This window comes from Suillus fuscotomentosus (genome assembly GCF_016647785.1).
Source record: "Suillus fuscotomentosus strain FC203 chromosome Unknown F5891scaffold_110, whole genome shotgun sequence".
Taxonomy (NCBI): domain Eukaryota; kingdom Fungi; phylum Basidiomycota; class Agaricomycetes; order Boletales; family Suillaceae; genus Suillus; species Suillus fuscotomentosus.
The window spans coordinates 135,348-146,677 of NW_024539622.1; the positions used below are offsets into that span (position 1 = coordinate 135,348).

General features: G+C 48.9%; 4 protein-coding genes across 4 annotated transcripts; all 4 read right to left on the minus strand.

Annotated features, from left to right (window-relative positions):
* Positions 1 to 1,775: 1,775 nt before the first annotated feature.
* Positions 1,776 to 2,778, minus strand: F5891DRAFT_1196938 (uncharacterized protein; the record flags this gene model as incomplete). Its single annotated transcript, XM_041368401.1, has 4 exons — positions 1,776 to 1,988; positions 2,034 to 2,222; positions 2,274 to 2,476; positions 2,523 to 2,778. The coding sequence occupies 4 exons, from the start codon at positions 2,776 to 2,778 to the stop codon at positions 1,776 to 1,778; spliced, it is 861 nt and encodes a 286-aa protein (XP_041218624.1).
* A 271-nt stretch (positions 2,779 to 3,049) lies between these two features.
* Positions 3,050 to 3,972, minus strand: F5891DRAFT_1196939 (uncharacterized protein; the record flags this gene model as incomplete). Its single annotated transcript, XM_041368402.1, has 3 exons — positions 3,050 to 3,373; positions 3,426 to 3,737; positions 3,787 to 3,972. The coding sequence occupies 3 exons, from the start codon at positions 3,970 to 3,972 to the stop codon at positions 3,050 to 3,052; spliced, it is 822 nt and encodes a 273-aa protein (XP_041218625.1).
* A 191-nt stretch (positions 3,973 to 4,163) lies between these two features.
* On the minus strand, positions 4,164 to 5,525 carry F5891DRAFT_1209366 (uncharacterized protein; the record flags this gene model as incomplete). The annotated part of the gene is made up of 3 exons (XM_041369134.1): positions 4,164 to 4,432; positions 4,482 to 5,333; positions 5,387 to 5,525. The coding sequence occupies 3 exons, from the start codon at positions 5,523 to 5,525 to the stop codon at positions 4,164 to 4,166; spliced, it is 1,260 nt and encodes a 419-aa protein (XP_041218626.1).
* A 201-nt stretch (positions 5,526 to 5,726) lies between these two features.
* Positions 5,727 to 5,945, minus strand: F5891DRAFT_923663 (uncharacterized protein; the record flags this gene model as incomplete). Its single annotated transcript, XM_041373834.1, has 1 exon — positions 5,727 to 5,945. A coding segment is annotated over one exon (219 nt), but the record flags the coding sequence as incomplete, so codon positions are not given.
* Positions 5,946 to 11,330: the final 5,385 nt, after the last annotated feature.

Sequence of the window (11,330 nt, forward strand, 5' to 3'; positions counted from 1 at the left end):
ACTTTGCTTTCTAACCGTCTAAAGATATGTATCTTCTGGAAAGCATGCGGACCTCTGACATTACAGTACACAGGGTCTCACCACCGGGATTCACTGCTGACAACACCGGAAGAAACGACAGGGATCCGCAGGACTGTGCATGGGATAATCCTAGTTCGGAGGGGTCACTGAAGGATCCATATGCCAGCCAATGGGGCCATCCTAGCCATGATGTAGGCATCGCCGGTTCAAGTGAATCGATGGCCAATGCCTACGATTGTGGATGGGACGATCTGTATGATTGTGGATGGGATGACCGGATGGATCATCAATTTATCATGGAATCCAGTGAGTCACCCGCTGATGCCTATGACTGTGGCTGAGATGATCCAAAAGATCATCACACCATATCCACCGATGACTCTGCGGAGGATCAATATGACTGCAGATGGGGTGATCCAATGGATACTGACAAGCCATCCCAAGCGGTGATGGCAGAACAGCACTGTGGGGATGTAAACCCATTGGTGGCCGAGGATCTGTATGATTGCAGATGGGATGCAGTAGGTAAGTCGTACTCCACACGTCTGCATGATGACTTTTGAAGCAGTGCAGGTATGCCCGGCAGGCATGCAGGAAATGAACACAATGTCTTCCAACATGTGGAACATTCTATGCGACATGCCATCAGAAGCCTATGCAGTATTTGGCATGAGGATGGTGAGTACCTTTATGTGGCATTGCTCACGATTAACACAATGGGCAGCAAATTCTTACCTGAACAACATACTGCCAACCGACAAAATTGACCATGACCAGATGCCAGCAGTGACGCAGACAGCAAACCGAAATGTTCTGGGGACATACACGGACACAGTGATCAAAGTGACAGAACTAAGTGAAGATGTTGCAACCATTCACCATTTCCTTAATGTCCAGTGTTGGATCATGGAACAACTGGACAACATGATTGCAATTTGTGAAAGGGATGGCTGGGCTACATAAATAGGCATCCCATGCCGGGTGACGGTACAAGTAGAGATTGTAATTGTAATTATATCGACTGCCGAGAGTGACCTGGCCAATGAAGAACTTGTATAAGCGCACCGACAACGTATCCGGGTAATGTTCATTGCTGGGCCGATGCCAACCATTGCATATATTCCCCTATATAAACGCAATTGACCGGCTGTGGCCAATTGTCATGTCGGATGAACGTGTTCCATTGAACTAAGCTCTCAGATCAATGATTGTGAGTCGTGCAGTATCTACATCAGATAGCTGCTCAAACATCAGCCTATGGATCATGCCCCAGCAACAATGTAGTAACTAAAGAATCGATAACCAACCAAGGCTAAGAAAGTAATGTAAGAACTACCGACATGATAATGATCGGTATCGAACAAAATCAGCCTGATTATATCTAGCAAGGTGGTATGTGGCAAAGTCGGCCAGGCTGTATTTTGCGAACTCTGTACGTGGGGTTCCGGCATAGTTGTGCACACTGTCCTGCATAAACCATGCCCACACAATTCTGTCACCATCTCCCACCCGGACACCTGTGCCTCACAAGCCGGCCAGAATAACTTACCATGACTCCCGGATTGTATAACAAATCGATGCCTAAGTTTGTTAAATTCATCACCACATGTTTATAGCTTCCTATGCAAGTAAGAATGTCAAATCCTTCTGGAGGACATTTGGGATCACAATGACCGGGTGATTGCCTGTTACAAACAATTGAGGTGCCGGAATATGCTGATGCCCAATGCTGGAGACATCGGTACATCTGATCTTCACCATGCGCTGCGGCCCAATGCCCGAGCGCTACGTGAGTGGACATTGATGCCCAGGTAAAGTTGTGGGTGCATGACCCGAAGGGCAGCCGATGACAAGAGAGCCGGACGCTGCATATCTATAATCGATGACAGGCCGCTATCGCCCTTCAAGGCGGCAGAGACTTCCGGAATAAACCCATCCAACGGATTCTGCGGCGGCCGGCCTTGACACTGCCTGTGTTCAGTACTCAATGATTTGGGCAAGCTTGGTCTCACCTCGTGCCCCTGTTGAAACCAGCAAGGCGAAAGATTGATACACCCGGGTATCAGACCGGGTTCTTTTGATGGGTGAAAGTACGAAGTGTTTGTCCTCCATTTCGTCGTCTTTCCGGTCGATGTCTTGCTGGTGGTCATGCTTTGTTGTAACAGCTTGCCCATACCGACTGTGGCAGTAAACATATCACGCTTTTTGTTGTCGGTCAGTGTGATCGGACATCTCTGCGTGCCTAAGCTCACCTGCAGGGACCAGTTCAGTGCACCCGGCAGATACCAAAGTATAATTCTGCAACCAGCGTCGATTACAACCGATGGGCGATCCAACAGAATGCGCTCGGCGGGAGGGAACTTTGCCAACAAAGCTTCTTCACGAGCATCATTCAGTCCCGACTCTCGTTTGGTCAATGCCTCATTGTACCGGATGATATCGATATCCAGTTTGACTTCACATGTCAGGATAATTATATAACGATATAGCGCTGAACTCACTGGGATGCTGATACGCCTCTGCAAGCACAAACGCAAGTTGTCCGCATGCCAGCATTGTTTCCGGATCAAGTTCCGGAGGAGCAGGAACAAGGGGTCTGCCAGCAACATGAGCCGCGAACTGTTGCTCAACCCATTCGCTAGCTATGTCGACAGCATTGAGAGCCCAATCCTGCGGAATGAATGATGTTGGGTGAGTGTCGAGATCAAGGGCAGCCAGTTTCTCATGGTAGGCCGCCCAATACTCATGGGATATCATGATGTAGACAAAGGGTATGGTGTGTCAGCAAGGGTTGCGTCTTAAGTGAATATTTGCCGAGCAGCCTCCTAGCTTATGATGTAACAAACCTAGCGGCAGCAATGATATACACGTAATATCAGAACGCTCTAGTGTCCGGCAACACCATTTGTCATCAAATTGTACAACACAGGTATCTACCGGACATAACTCATGTAATATGTACATATACCAGACTCGTCTGCTAAATATGTCGATTTACTTCCGTAACTATTGGACATTGCGGCTGCATTCATTTGCGCACAAAGGGATGCAATTCAGGAAATGGATCTCCGCGGGTAGATGTTCCGATCCGGCCATTGTTATAATCTTCCGCCAACACGTCCACTGCCGCTTGAGAGGCAGCCATGGCGTCATAAACCTCGTCGAGAGGCTGTTCAAGACGGTTCATTGCATCGACCGCCGCTCCCGTGGCTTCGAGTTTCGCAACCAGCATTTGTCCGAGGTCTAGACCTAGCCGGGCGACTTCAGTCCGTAGAACATGAAGTTGTTGAATGAGCGGATCATCCAGTCGCGGATGAGTAATCGGTTCCGGTAGGAGCAAACCTAAGGCTGGCTAATGGTGTGTCAATGCAATTACAATTTGGACAAGACTGAACATCACTTACCCGCTGTTTGAAGTGATCGGCTGTGAGCTCGTTCACCTCAGCTACTGAGAGCCGGAGAGGCATCTGCATAGGCGTGAAATGAAATGTGGTTCCCCACCAGCAGTAGCGGTAGCGCGGAACAACCCGATATTGAGCCACCGCATCACCATCCTTGTTGTGCGGACAGTCCCGGAATCTCGCAAAGAGTGTTCGATGGTTTCGGTCTTCCGTTTGAAAATCTGTTATGTGGAGCAGGACATTGCTGAGATAGACCGGCATGCTGCTATTGATGTTCATCGCCGCGCACTTGCTGACGAAAGGTATCACGAAACGCTGTAAGTCCGTATCAGTAGAGTGGTTTCATGATTTGACATGGAATTACCTCTGCCTCCCAGATGAGGTGTTGAACAAACGAGTACTGATAGGAACCTGTTGGGTTTGGCTCCGCCAGCTGCGCGAGATGAATAGCGGTGAATCTGGAGGTGGCGTATTCAAATATATGGGCTGCATCCCAGACTGAGAATGAGCCGGCGACAGACTCGTAGAGTGAGCGAGTTTGGTCAGTCATGGTGAGTGGTAATAGGAGAACTGCGATGAAACCGGTCCTGGACACATTGTTTATATGTGTTGTCGGAGCTTGAAACCACAAATCCGATAATGTGGCTCATATTCCGGGATGTCTATGAATGCAACAAAAAACATAATGTAGCTATTTATAACCGTTACTCTGATTCACAAGATAAACCACACTCTCGGCAATTAAACAATGACCTTGAACATCGGATTTGCTTTGAGAAAGCTTGTACGTGCATGTTTGGCCAATTGGTGGTACATGTGGGCCTGCCGAATTGCGTAACATTTGTGGCCTTCTGGCAGTGGATCGCCGTTGCGAGTGATACGTGACAGCCACATACCTGCCTTGTGGAGGAAAAACTGTAAGGTCCAACACATTTCATATTCGATGAGCAATTGTTCTTCCGACCATCGGTCGCGCAAAGCCTTTGCCCGAAGCCAATGGACCCTATAGACTATGTTCGGTTATTGTTCGGTCATGATGATCTTTAGACAGTCACTCACATTCGTTCATCCAATCGTTGCTAATGGAATCACCTTGTACATCAAGAGACCAGAACCACGGAAGGGTGGAGTTTCTCTGTCCCCGGGCGTTCGGATCGGCGACTGCAGCGCTTGCCTTCAAATGACTCTTCTCCATCCGAAGATATTTTTCCAATAGAGCATGAGCTTGTAGATTGCTAAGTTGCGCCCGGCATTTTGAATAAATCATAGTTTGCAGTCTGATGACCCTTTCCACCGAATGAACCTGCGTCCATGCTCTGGTGACCTTGGCCTGAGATTTTGCCGGACGGACGGTGGTGCGGAAGAGCACAGCCTTGTCGGCTAGGAGTACTCTGATTGCTTGCAGGGTGTCGTTAGCCTGCCCTTCCCGAAGTGCAATTTCCTGACCAACTAGGTGGCCTACGCCTAACTCCGTGCATCTATGGATGCCGATGTTGGATGGAAGAGGTATCATGACATTCTCGGGGCGGAAGACCATGCATCGCGGATCTTCATGGGAATCATGTTCACTGTCGGTAACAGCGTCCACTTCTTGCTCTGAATCATCAATGAATTCAACCTCCATATCTCTGATGTCGTCATCCAGATCGAAGTCCTCTCCGAGATGATTGACTGCAGCAATCGTAAATTCATCAATCCGGCTTTGCAACTTTGTCCGGCGTCTCCCTATCTCCAAGTGCTGCGTTTCGGTGGGATGTTTTCCCAACCTCCTGATGTCCATCGACAAAGATATCTGCAGCTCTTCGATTGTGATCCCGGATGCGATCCATGTGGCGGCACCCCGTTGCGCGTTCCCACCTCCACGGCCAACACGAGCCAGCAAGGCCAGCTCTTGTTGTTTCCGCGTCGGTGCTATTCACATCCGATTGGTCATTTAGTTCGGAAGCACAGTCGGCGTGACACACCCTTTTGTAGCTGCACGTCAAAAACATCCATTGCCGAAGGATCTGCCAGTCTCTGTATTTGTGCTTGTCGATCCTGCTCTTCCCATTTTTCAACTATGGCCGGATCAGCAGCATCATGAAGCTTTTGAAATGCTGCCATGCTTTCGGAAACTCCCTTGACAGCCTCTCGATATTTCCGACATAGAAAACCACCTGGAGATCATGAGCATCAATCATTGAGCAAAGAATGGGAGTCCTAAGTCATTCTTATCATTTTCATGAAATTAGAGTCGTTCATTTGGTAGTCGAGACATTCTTGTCGGTGCAGGGTTGACATTCCTCTCGCAGAAGGAGATATAATATTTAATGGTGCCCATAATGTCTCCATAATCTCCCCATCTATTCTGGCTGCTCCTGTAATAAAGGTTAATGCATACCTCACATAGCACTTGTCCTGATGGCCATGGACATGCCACAGTCCTATTCCCGGTACGATCTCCATACCGGCAGGGATACTCATGTATGGACTTTCATTTACCCTACACCGGAAATGCTTGTTATATTGGCAGTTGATGTCATAGAATGTTAAGGCTCGTGTGAGTCCATTGGTGTGATGGCTCAAGAGCCCCTTCAGTGACAAATTCCGTATTATACGGGCCACCCGACCTCCATAATATCCCGTATGAGACGGGCCAGCTGAGCATGGGCCCATGTTGTGTATATTCTCGATGATGACGGATGGGCCAGGACACATATTATTTCCGATAGAGACGGGTGGGCCCATGTATGCCAATGATATATATGCTTAATGTTGACGGATGGGCCGGGGGAATATGATCATTCATGGAGATGGGTGGGCCCATCTGGGTGATATGTAGAGTAGGATATTATAGACAGCTGGGCTGAAGAGAGATGTAAGGCAAATATTGTTATATAGACGGGTGGGCCGATGTGGGTGTATTACATATATGGGTGGGCCGAGGTAGGGGAATATTACATAGAAGGGTGGGCTGACGTAGGGTGTATTACATATAAAGGTGGGCCAACGTGGAATGTATTACATATACGGGTGGGCCGACGAAAGGGATATCAAATAGACAGGTGGGCCGAGGGTGCGATAAAATATTTATTACATAGACAGGTGGGCCGAGGTGGGGTATAATTATATAGATGGGTGGGCCGACATAGGATGTATTATATAGACGGGTGGGTTAAGACATGTTTAAATCAACCTATGTATATCTGTAAACATTTTACTAACCCCCAAACCCCAAACTGAGATGTACCAACCCCCGAAACCCGAAACCCAAGACTGCTGGGTCTCGGGTCTCGGGTGTCCGGAACTCAGCACTCGGGGAAATTTGGGGAGATCAATACAATTTAATTTACAATTGAGTTGACAACACATTGACTTACCCATGTTTGCAATATATTTTTGTTTAGACATACCGAGTTCCGAGTTCTGGACACCCAAAACCCGAAACCCGGCAGTCTCGGGTTTTGGGTGTCCAGAACTCGGAACTCGGTATGTCTAAACAAAAATATATTGCAAACATGGGTAAGTCAATGTGTTGTCAACTCAATTGTAAATTAAATTGTATTGATCTCCCCAAATTTCCCCGAGTGCTGAGTTCCGGACACCCGAGACCCGAGACCCAGCAGTCTTGGGTTTCGGGTTTCGGGGGTTGGTACATCTCAGTTTGGGGTTTGGGGGTTAGTAAAATGTTTACAGATATACATAGGTTGATTTAAACATGTCTGGAAGATGTCGTTCATCTCAAATGTCAAATCCTGAGTTCCGGGTGTCAGGACTCGGTACCCGGCACCCGGGACTCGGGGTTCGGCACTGATAATTTGACATTCGGGTGTTTGAGTTTTGGGTGATATCTATCTCAATCTGCAGTTTCGAGTTCTGGATATTGGGAGTGATCATTGAATGATTCAATTGTGGCATAGGTAACATGCATGGAAAAACATTTATGTACATCTATCACTGAGCAATTATGTAGCTATGTCAACCTCCTCACCAGGAAGATCAACCTTTCCCTCAACATCCATCTCATCATCAGAAGAATCATATTCTGGCAAGAGGTTACCTGGTTCATTAGGGACCACAATATCTCCGGGGAATTCTGGCACAAGATTGCCTGGTTCATCAGGGAGAACAATTTCTCCAGAGGATTGTGGACCCTCAGGCTGAACTTGGGTGGGCTCAACCATGGGACCTACCATAGCAGATCCATGCTCAGGCGTAAAGGGTGTAGGTTCCATGCCAGAAAAGTCCAAATCAATGAGGTTGGAAAGTGCAGAGGGGAGGGGTGACATGGACGGGGGGGACCTCCTTGATCAAGCAACATTGATCCATCGGCCAGTGTGTCCGGAAGTAAAAATGAAGGGTGCCGGTTGACCACTGTGCGCCGGAGGCTCTCATGGAGGCGTTGCAGGGTATCAATCTTAGCGTCCTGCTCCTGCACCCGAGCCTCAAGAATAGCGATGCGAGCTGCACCATCCCGAATCGCGATTGCCATGGAATGGAGATCCAGCATGGGAACATGGAGTGCTGCACGAGGCACTGCGACGCTGGAAGACCTGACTGCTAAGTAAAAAATTAGGTCAGCCGGTCATCAACAGTATGGGTGACTTACCAGCTGGCGCAGGTGCAGGGACAGGTGCAGGGACAGGTGCAGGTGCAGGTGCAGATGCAGGTGCAGCTGCAGATGCAGGTGCAGGCGTCTTCTTGGTAGTGATGGTCTTGCTGCGACCACGTGACTGCACCTGGGGTGTAGTTGCAGCAGGGATGGCCAGAGTTCGGGAAGGGCCACGAGATTGACTATGAGTTCGGGCCCTTGACTGGGAGGGAGACGGAGCATTGGATGGAGCAGGGGCAGGTGTCTTGGAATGTGTCCAGCCGGTGGTAGACTTCCCTCGGGTCCGTTTTGGCGGCGATCCGAGAGATGCAGGGTTGCATTTGATCTTCTTGGTGGAGCAGTGGATGCAAGACAAGCAGGGGAGGCTGGATCTCTTGTCCAATCGAGTCGCACAGGGCCAATTTTCCTTGACACAATAATGGCAGGGGTTGTTCTGTGGTATCCGTTAGTAGATGGACGAAGGGGAATTTATTTGAGTACTCACTGGGCCGGGAATGGTGATATCAAATGTGGTAGTGGCCGGCGGGTCACCATCCGAAGCACCAGAAGTATCATCAGAGGACTCCTCCTCAACTTCCGGACGACTGCCGGAGGTTGCCTGACCGATGGTTAATACACATATGAGTTGCTGGACAACTTCTAAGACTTACCAGAGCCTCCGGACAACTGATGGGAGATTTCTAATGTAATGGGAATGAGTGGGAACTATACATGGGAGGTCCAGACAAGTCCAAACGACTCACCGTAACCTCCGGACGACTGCCGGCAGTCAGCTGTGGACACATGAGCATATATTTAAGGTCCAAACGAAAAATGCAAACTTACCGAAGCAGGCCCAAATGATTGCTTCTTGGGGGAACTGGGTGACCGAGGCGACTGGGGCTTCCTTACCACAATGGTGCGCTGGGGAAGGACGACCTCTGGCACTCCACGCGAAATCGGCTGCAACAAATTGAGAGCATGTCACAAATCAGCCAGAACACATACCTGAACAATTGAGTCTTAATCATCTTCCGACTCCACAAACAGCTTCGACTTGGGGATTTGAGTTGACTTGACACGCTTGCGAGCCTTCAGCGCCGACTTTGGAGGTTGGGAGGAGTGTCCAGAAATCATTGGAGACTTCCTCTTGTTGCTCCCCCCAACTTCCGGCGACAGGTCAACGGAGGTGGCCTTACCTTTTCCTTTGTCCCAGACCTCGGGGGTTGTCTTGCCGGAAGGTCCAGCGACGATCGGAGGTGAGGCAATGACGGGGGTGGGGGAAGGGACAGGTGGAGACGGAAGGTTGAGAGTGAGTGGGCCAGTGGAAATGTTAGGGACAACAGGGAGATCACAGGAATTGTCACCCAACGCCTCCCAGGCACGGACTTGCTTGCGCCAGGCGTGTCTAGCCACCCGGGGGTCATCGTGGCCAATGCTGTGCCAGTTGGGCAATGCCCAGGGAGTCATGGAACGCACCCTCATCAGCTCCTTAGAGCAGGACACCACAATTCCAGGGATGTACTCCCCTTTCTCATGGGCCCGGATGATGTCAGCCTACCCGGACATTACAAACATTAATGTTACACTAATTTAATAAGTTCAACATACCAAAAGAGTGGTGACCTGCTTTGTTAGAACAAGGTGGACGTCCACTGAGCCGGCCGGGATGTGCCGGGCACCGGCAATGATGCCCACAAGTTGAGCAGTGGATGCCTTGAGGTTGGCCAATGAAGATTGAACTTGAGTAGACATTTAGATGGAGTTGACAGATGTGAGAATGTTGAAAGCAGGGTGAAATCTGTTATCAATAGAATGAAGTTTCAAACAAACAATACAATTGAAGGACAATGTTGAAAATTCGTTGATTGTTTGTGTTTGTTTGGTCATCGTTCAACTTTCGGCAATCGCCGGCCATGTGTTGAACTTCGACGTTATCAGTTATCAATCAGTTCATCAGTGCATCAGCTCATCAGATATCATGAGCTCTCAACCTGGGGTCAGATTTCATGACCCTCCGGTCACTGAATTTACTTCAATGGATGTGGATGAGTCCTCCCAGTCCCGGATGTCCCTTGGTATGTTTTGTTTTTTCTGATTTCAGTCAATTGATCTGACATGGTTCAGATCCATTAGATGATATATACCTTGGGCCGGATGATGAGTTAGACTCTGATTCTGGGTCGTCTGGTGGTTTGGATGTGTTGAATGTGATTCCCGGTATGTTTTCCAATTCAAATATACATATTTTACATGTGCAAATTCATCACATACTTCCAGATCCATCATCTCCGGCTCTGGCGGATGGACTGGCTCTGTACGATGACCCGGACTTGTATCTTGGTCCAGAGGATACCTTGATTTCGTCTGATGATGCTCCAGTTGTACCCGATTTTCCTATGGCTGGTGAGATTACTCTGTCCATCCCATGGCCACCTTTTATGGGATTTCCCCAGTGAATGAATCAACTCCGGAGCCTCATCCGGCCACTCCGGGTGTACCAGGGACACCCATACCTTGTACGTATATTCATATCATTTTATGTGTTTTACTGATGCTATCTCCTAAGCTATGTCAGAAGCTCCCAACCGTCAATTGCCCGAGCCGGAACTCAACAATGAAGCGCTGCGTGCCATGGTTCAGGAGTTCATGCCAATCAGATCTTATGATCAAGCTGAAAGTAAGTATGCAACAGTTGATTATTTATCTCTGCTAATATCCTGCAAGTTCAATCAATTGTAGATCGCCTGGGAGATTATCAACAGCATCATGGAAATCTTCCTGCCCCTACAGTAGTCCAAATTCTTGAGGCTGACAGACTATTCAGGATGGCATGGGCTGAAACATGCGACAAGCTGCAGAAAGCAGATGCTGACCTCCGGAGGATGCAAAGGGTAAGGGTGTCAACCTCTGAAATGCTGAAGGTATTAGATACCCTCATTGAGGCCTTTGAGGACTCAAGTAACATGTAAATATTGATCAATGTCTGATAGTAGACATATTGCAGTACTACTCGGTAGGTAGTCCTTGGTACTTGTATACTCTACCTACCCAAGTACTCGCTGCCAGGTTTTCTGTGCTTGGTACTCGGGGCTCGGTAGTCAGGGCTCGGCAGTCGGGGCTTGGCAGTCGGTGCTTGGTACTCAGTGCTTGGTACTCGGGGCTCGGTACTCGGGGATCGGTACTCGGAGCTCGGTACTCGGGGCTCGGTACTCGGTGTTCGGTACTCGGTGTTCGGTACTCGGGCCTTGGTACTCGGGGCTCGGTACTCGGTGTTCGGTACTCGGGCCTTGGTACTCGAGATTTGGCATTTGGCATTTACAATTTGGTTGTTAGTA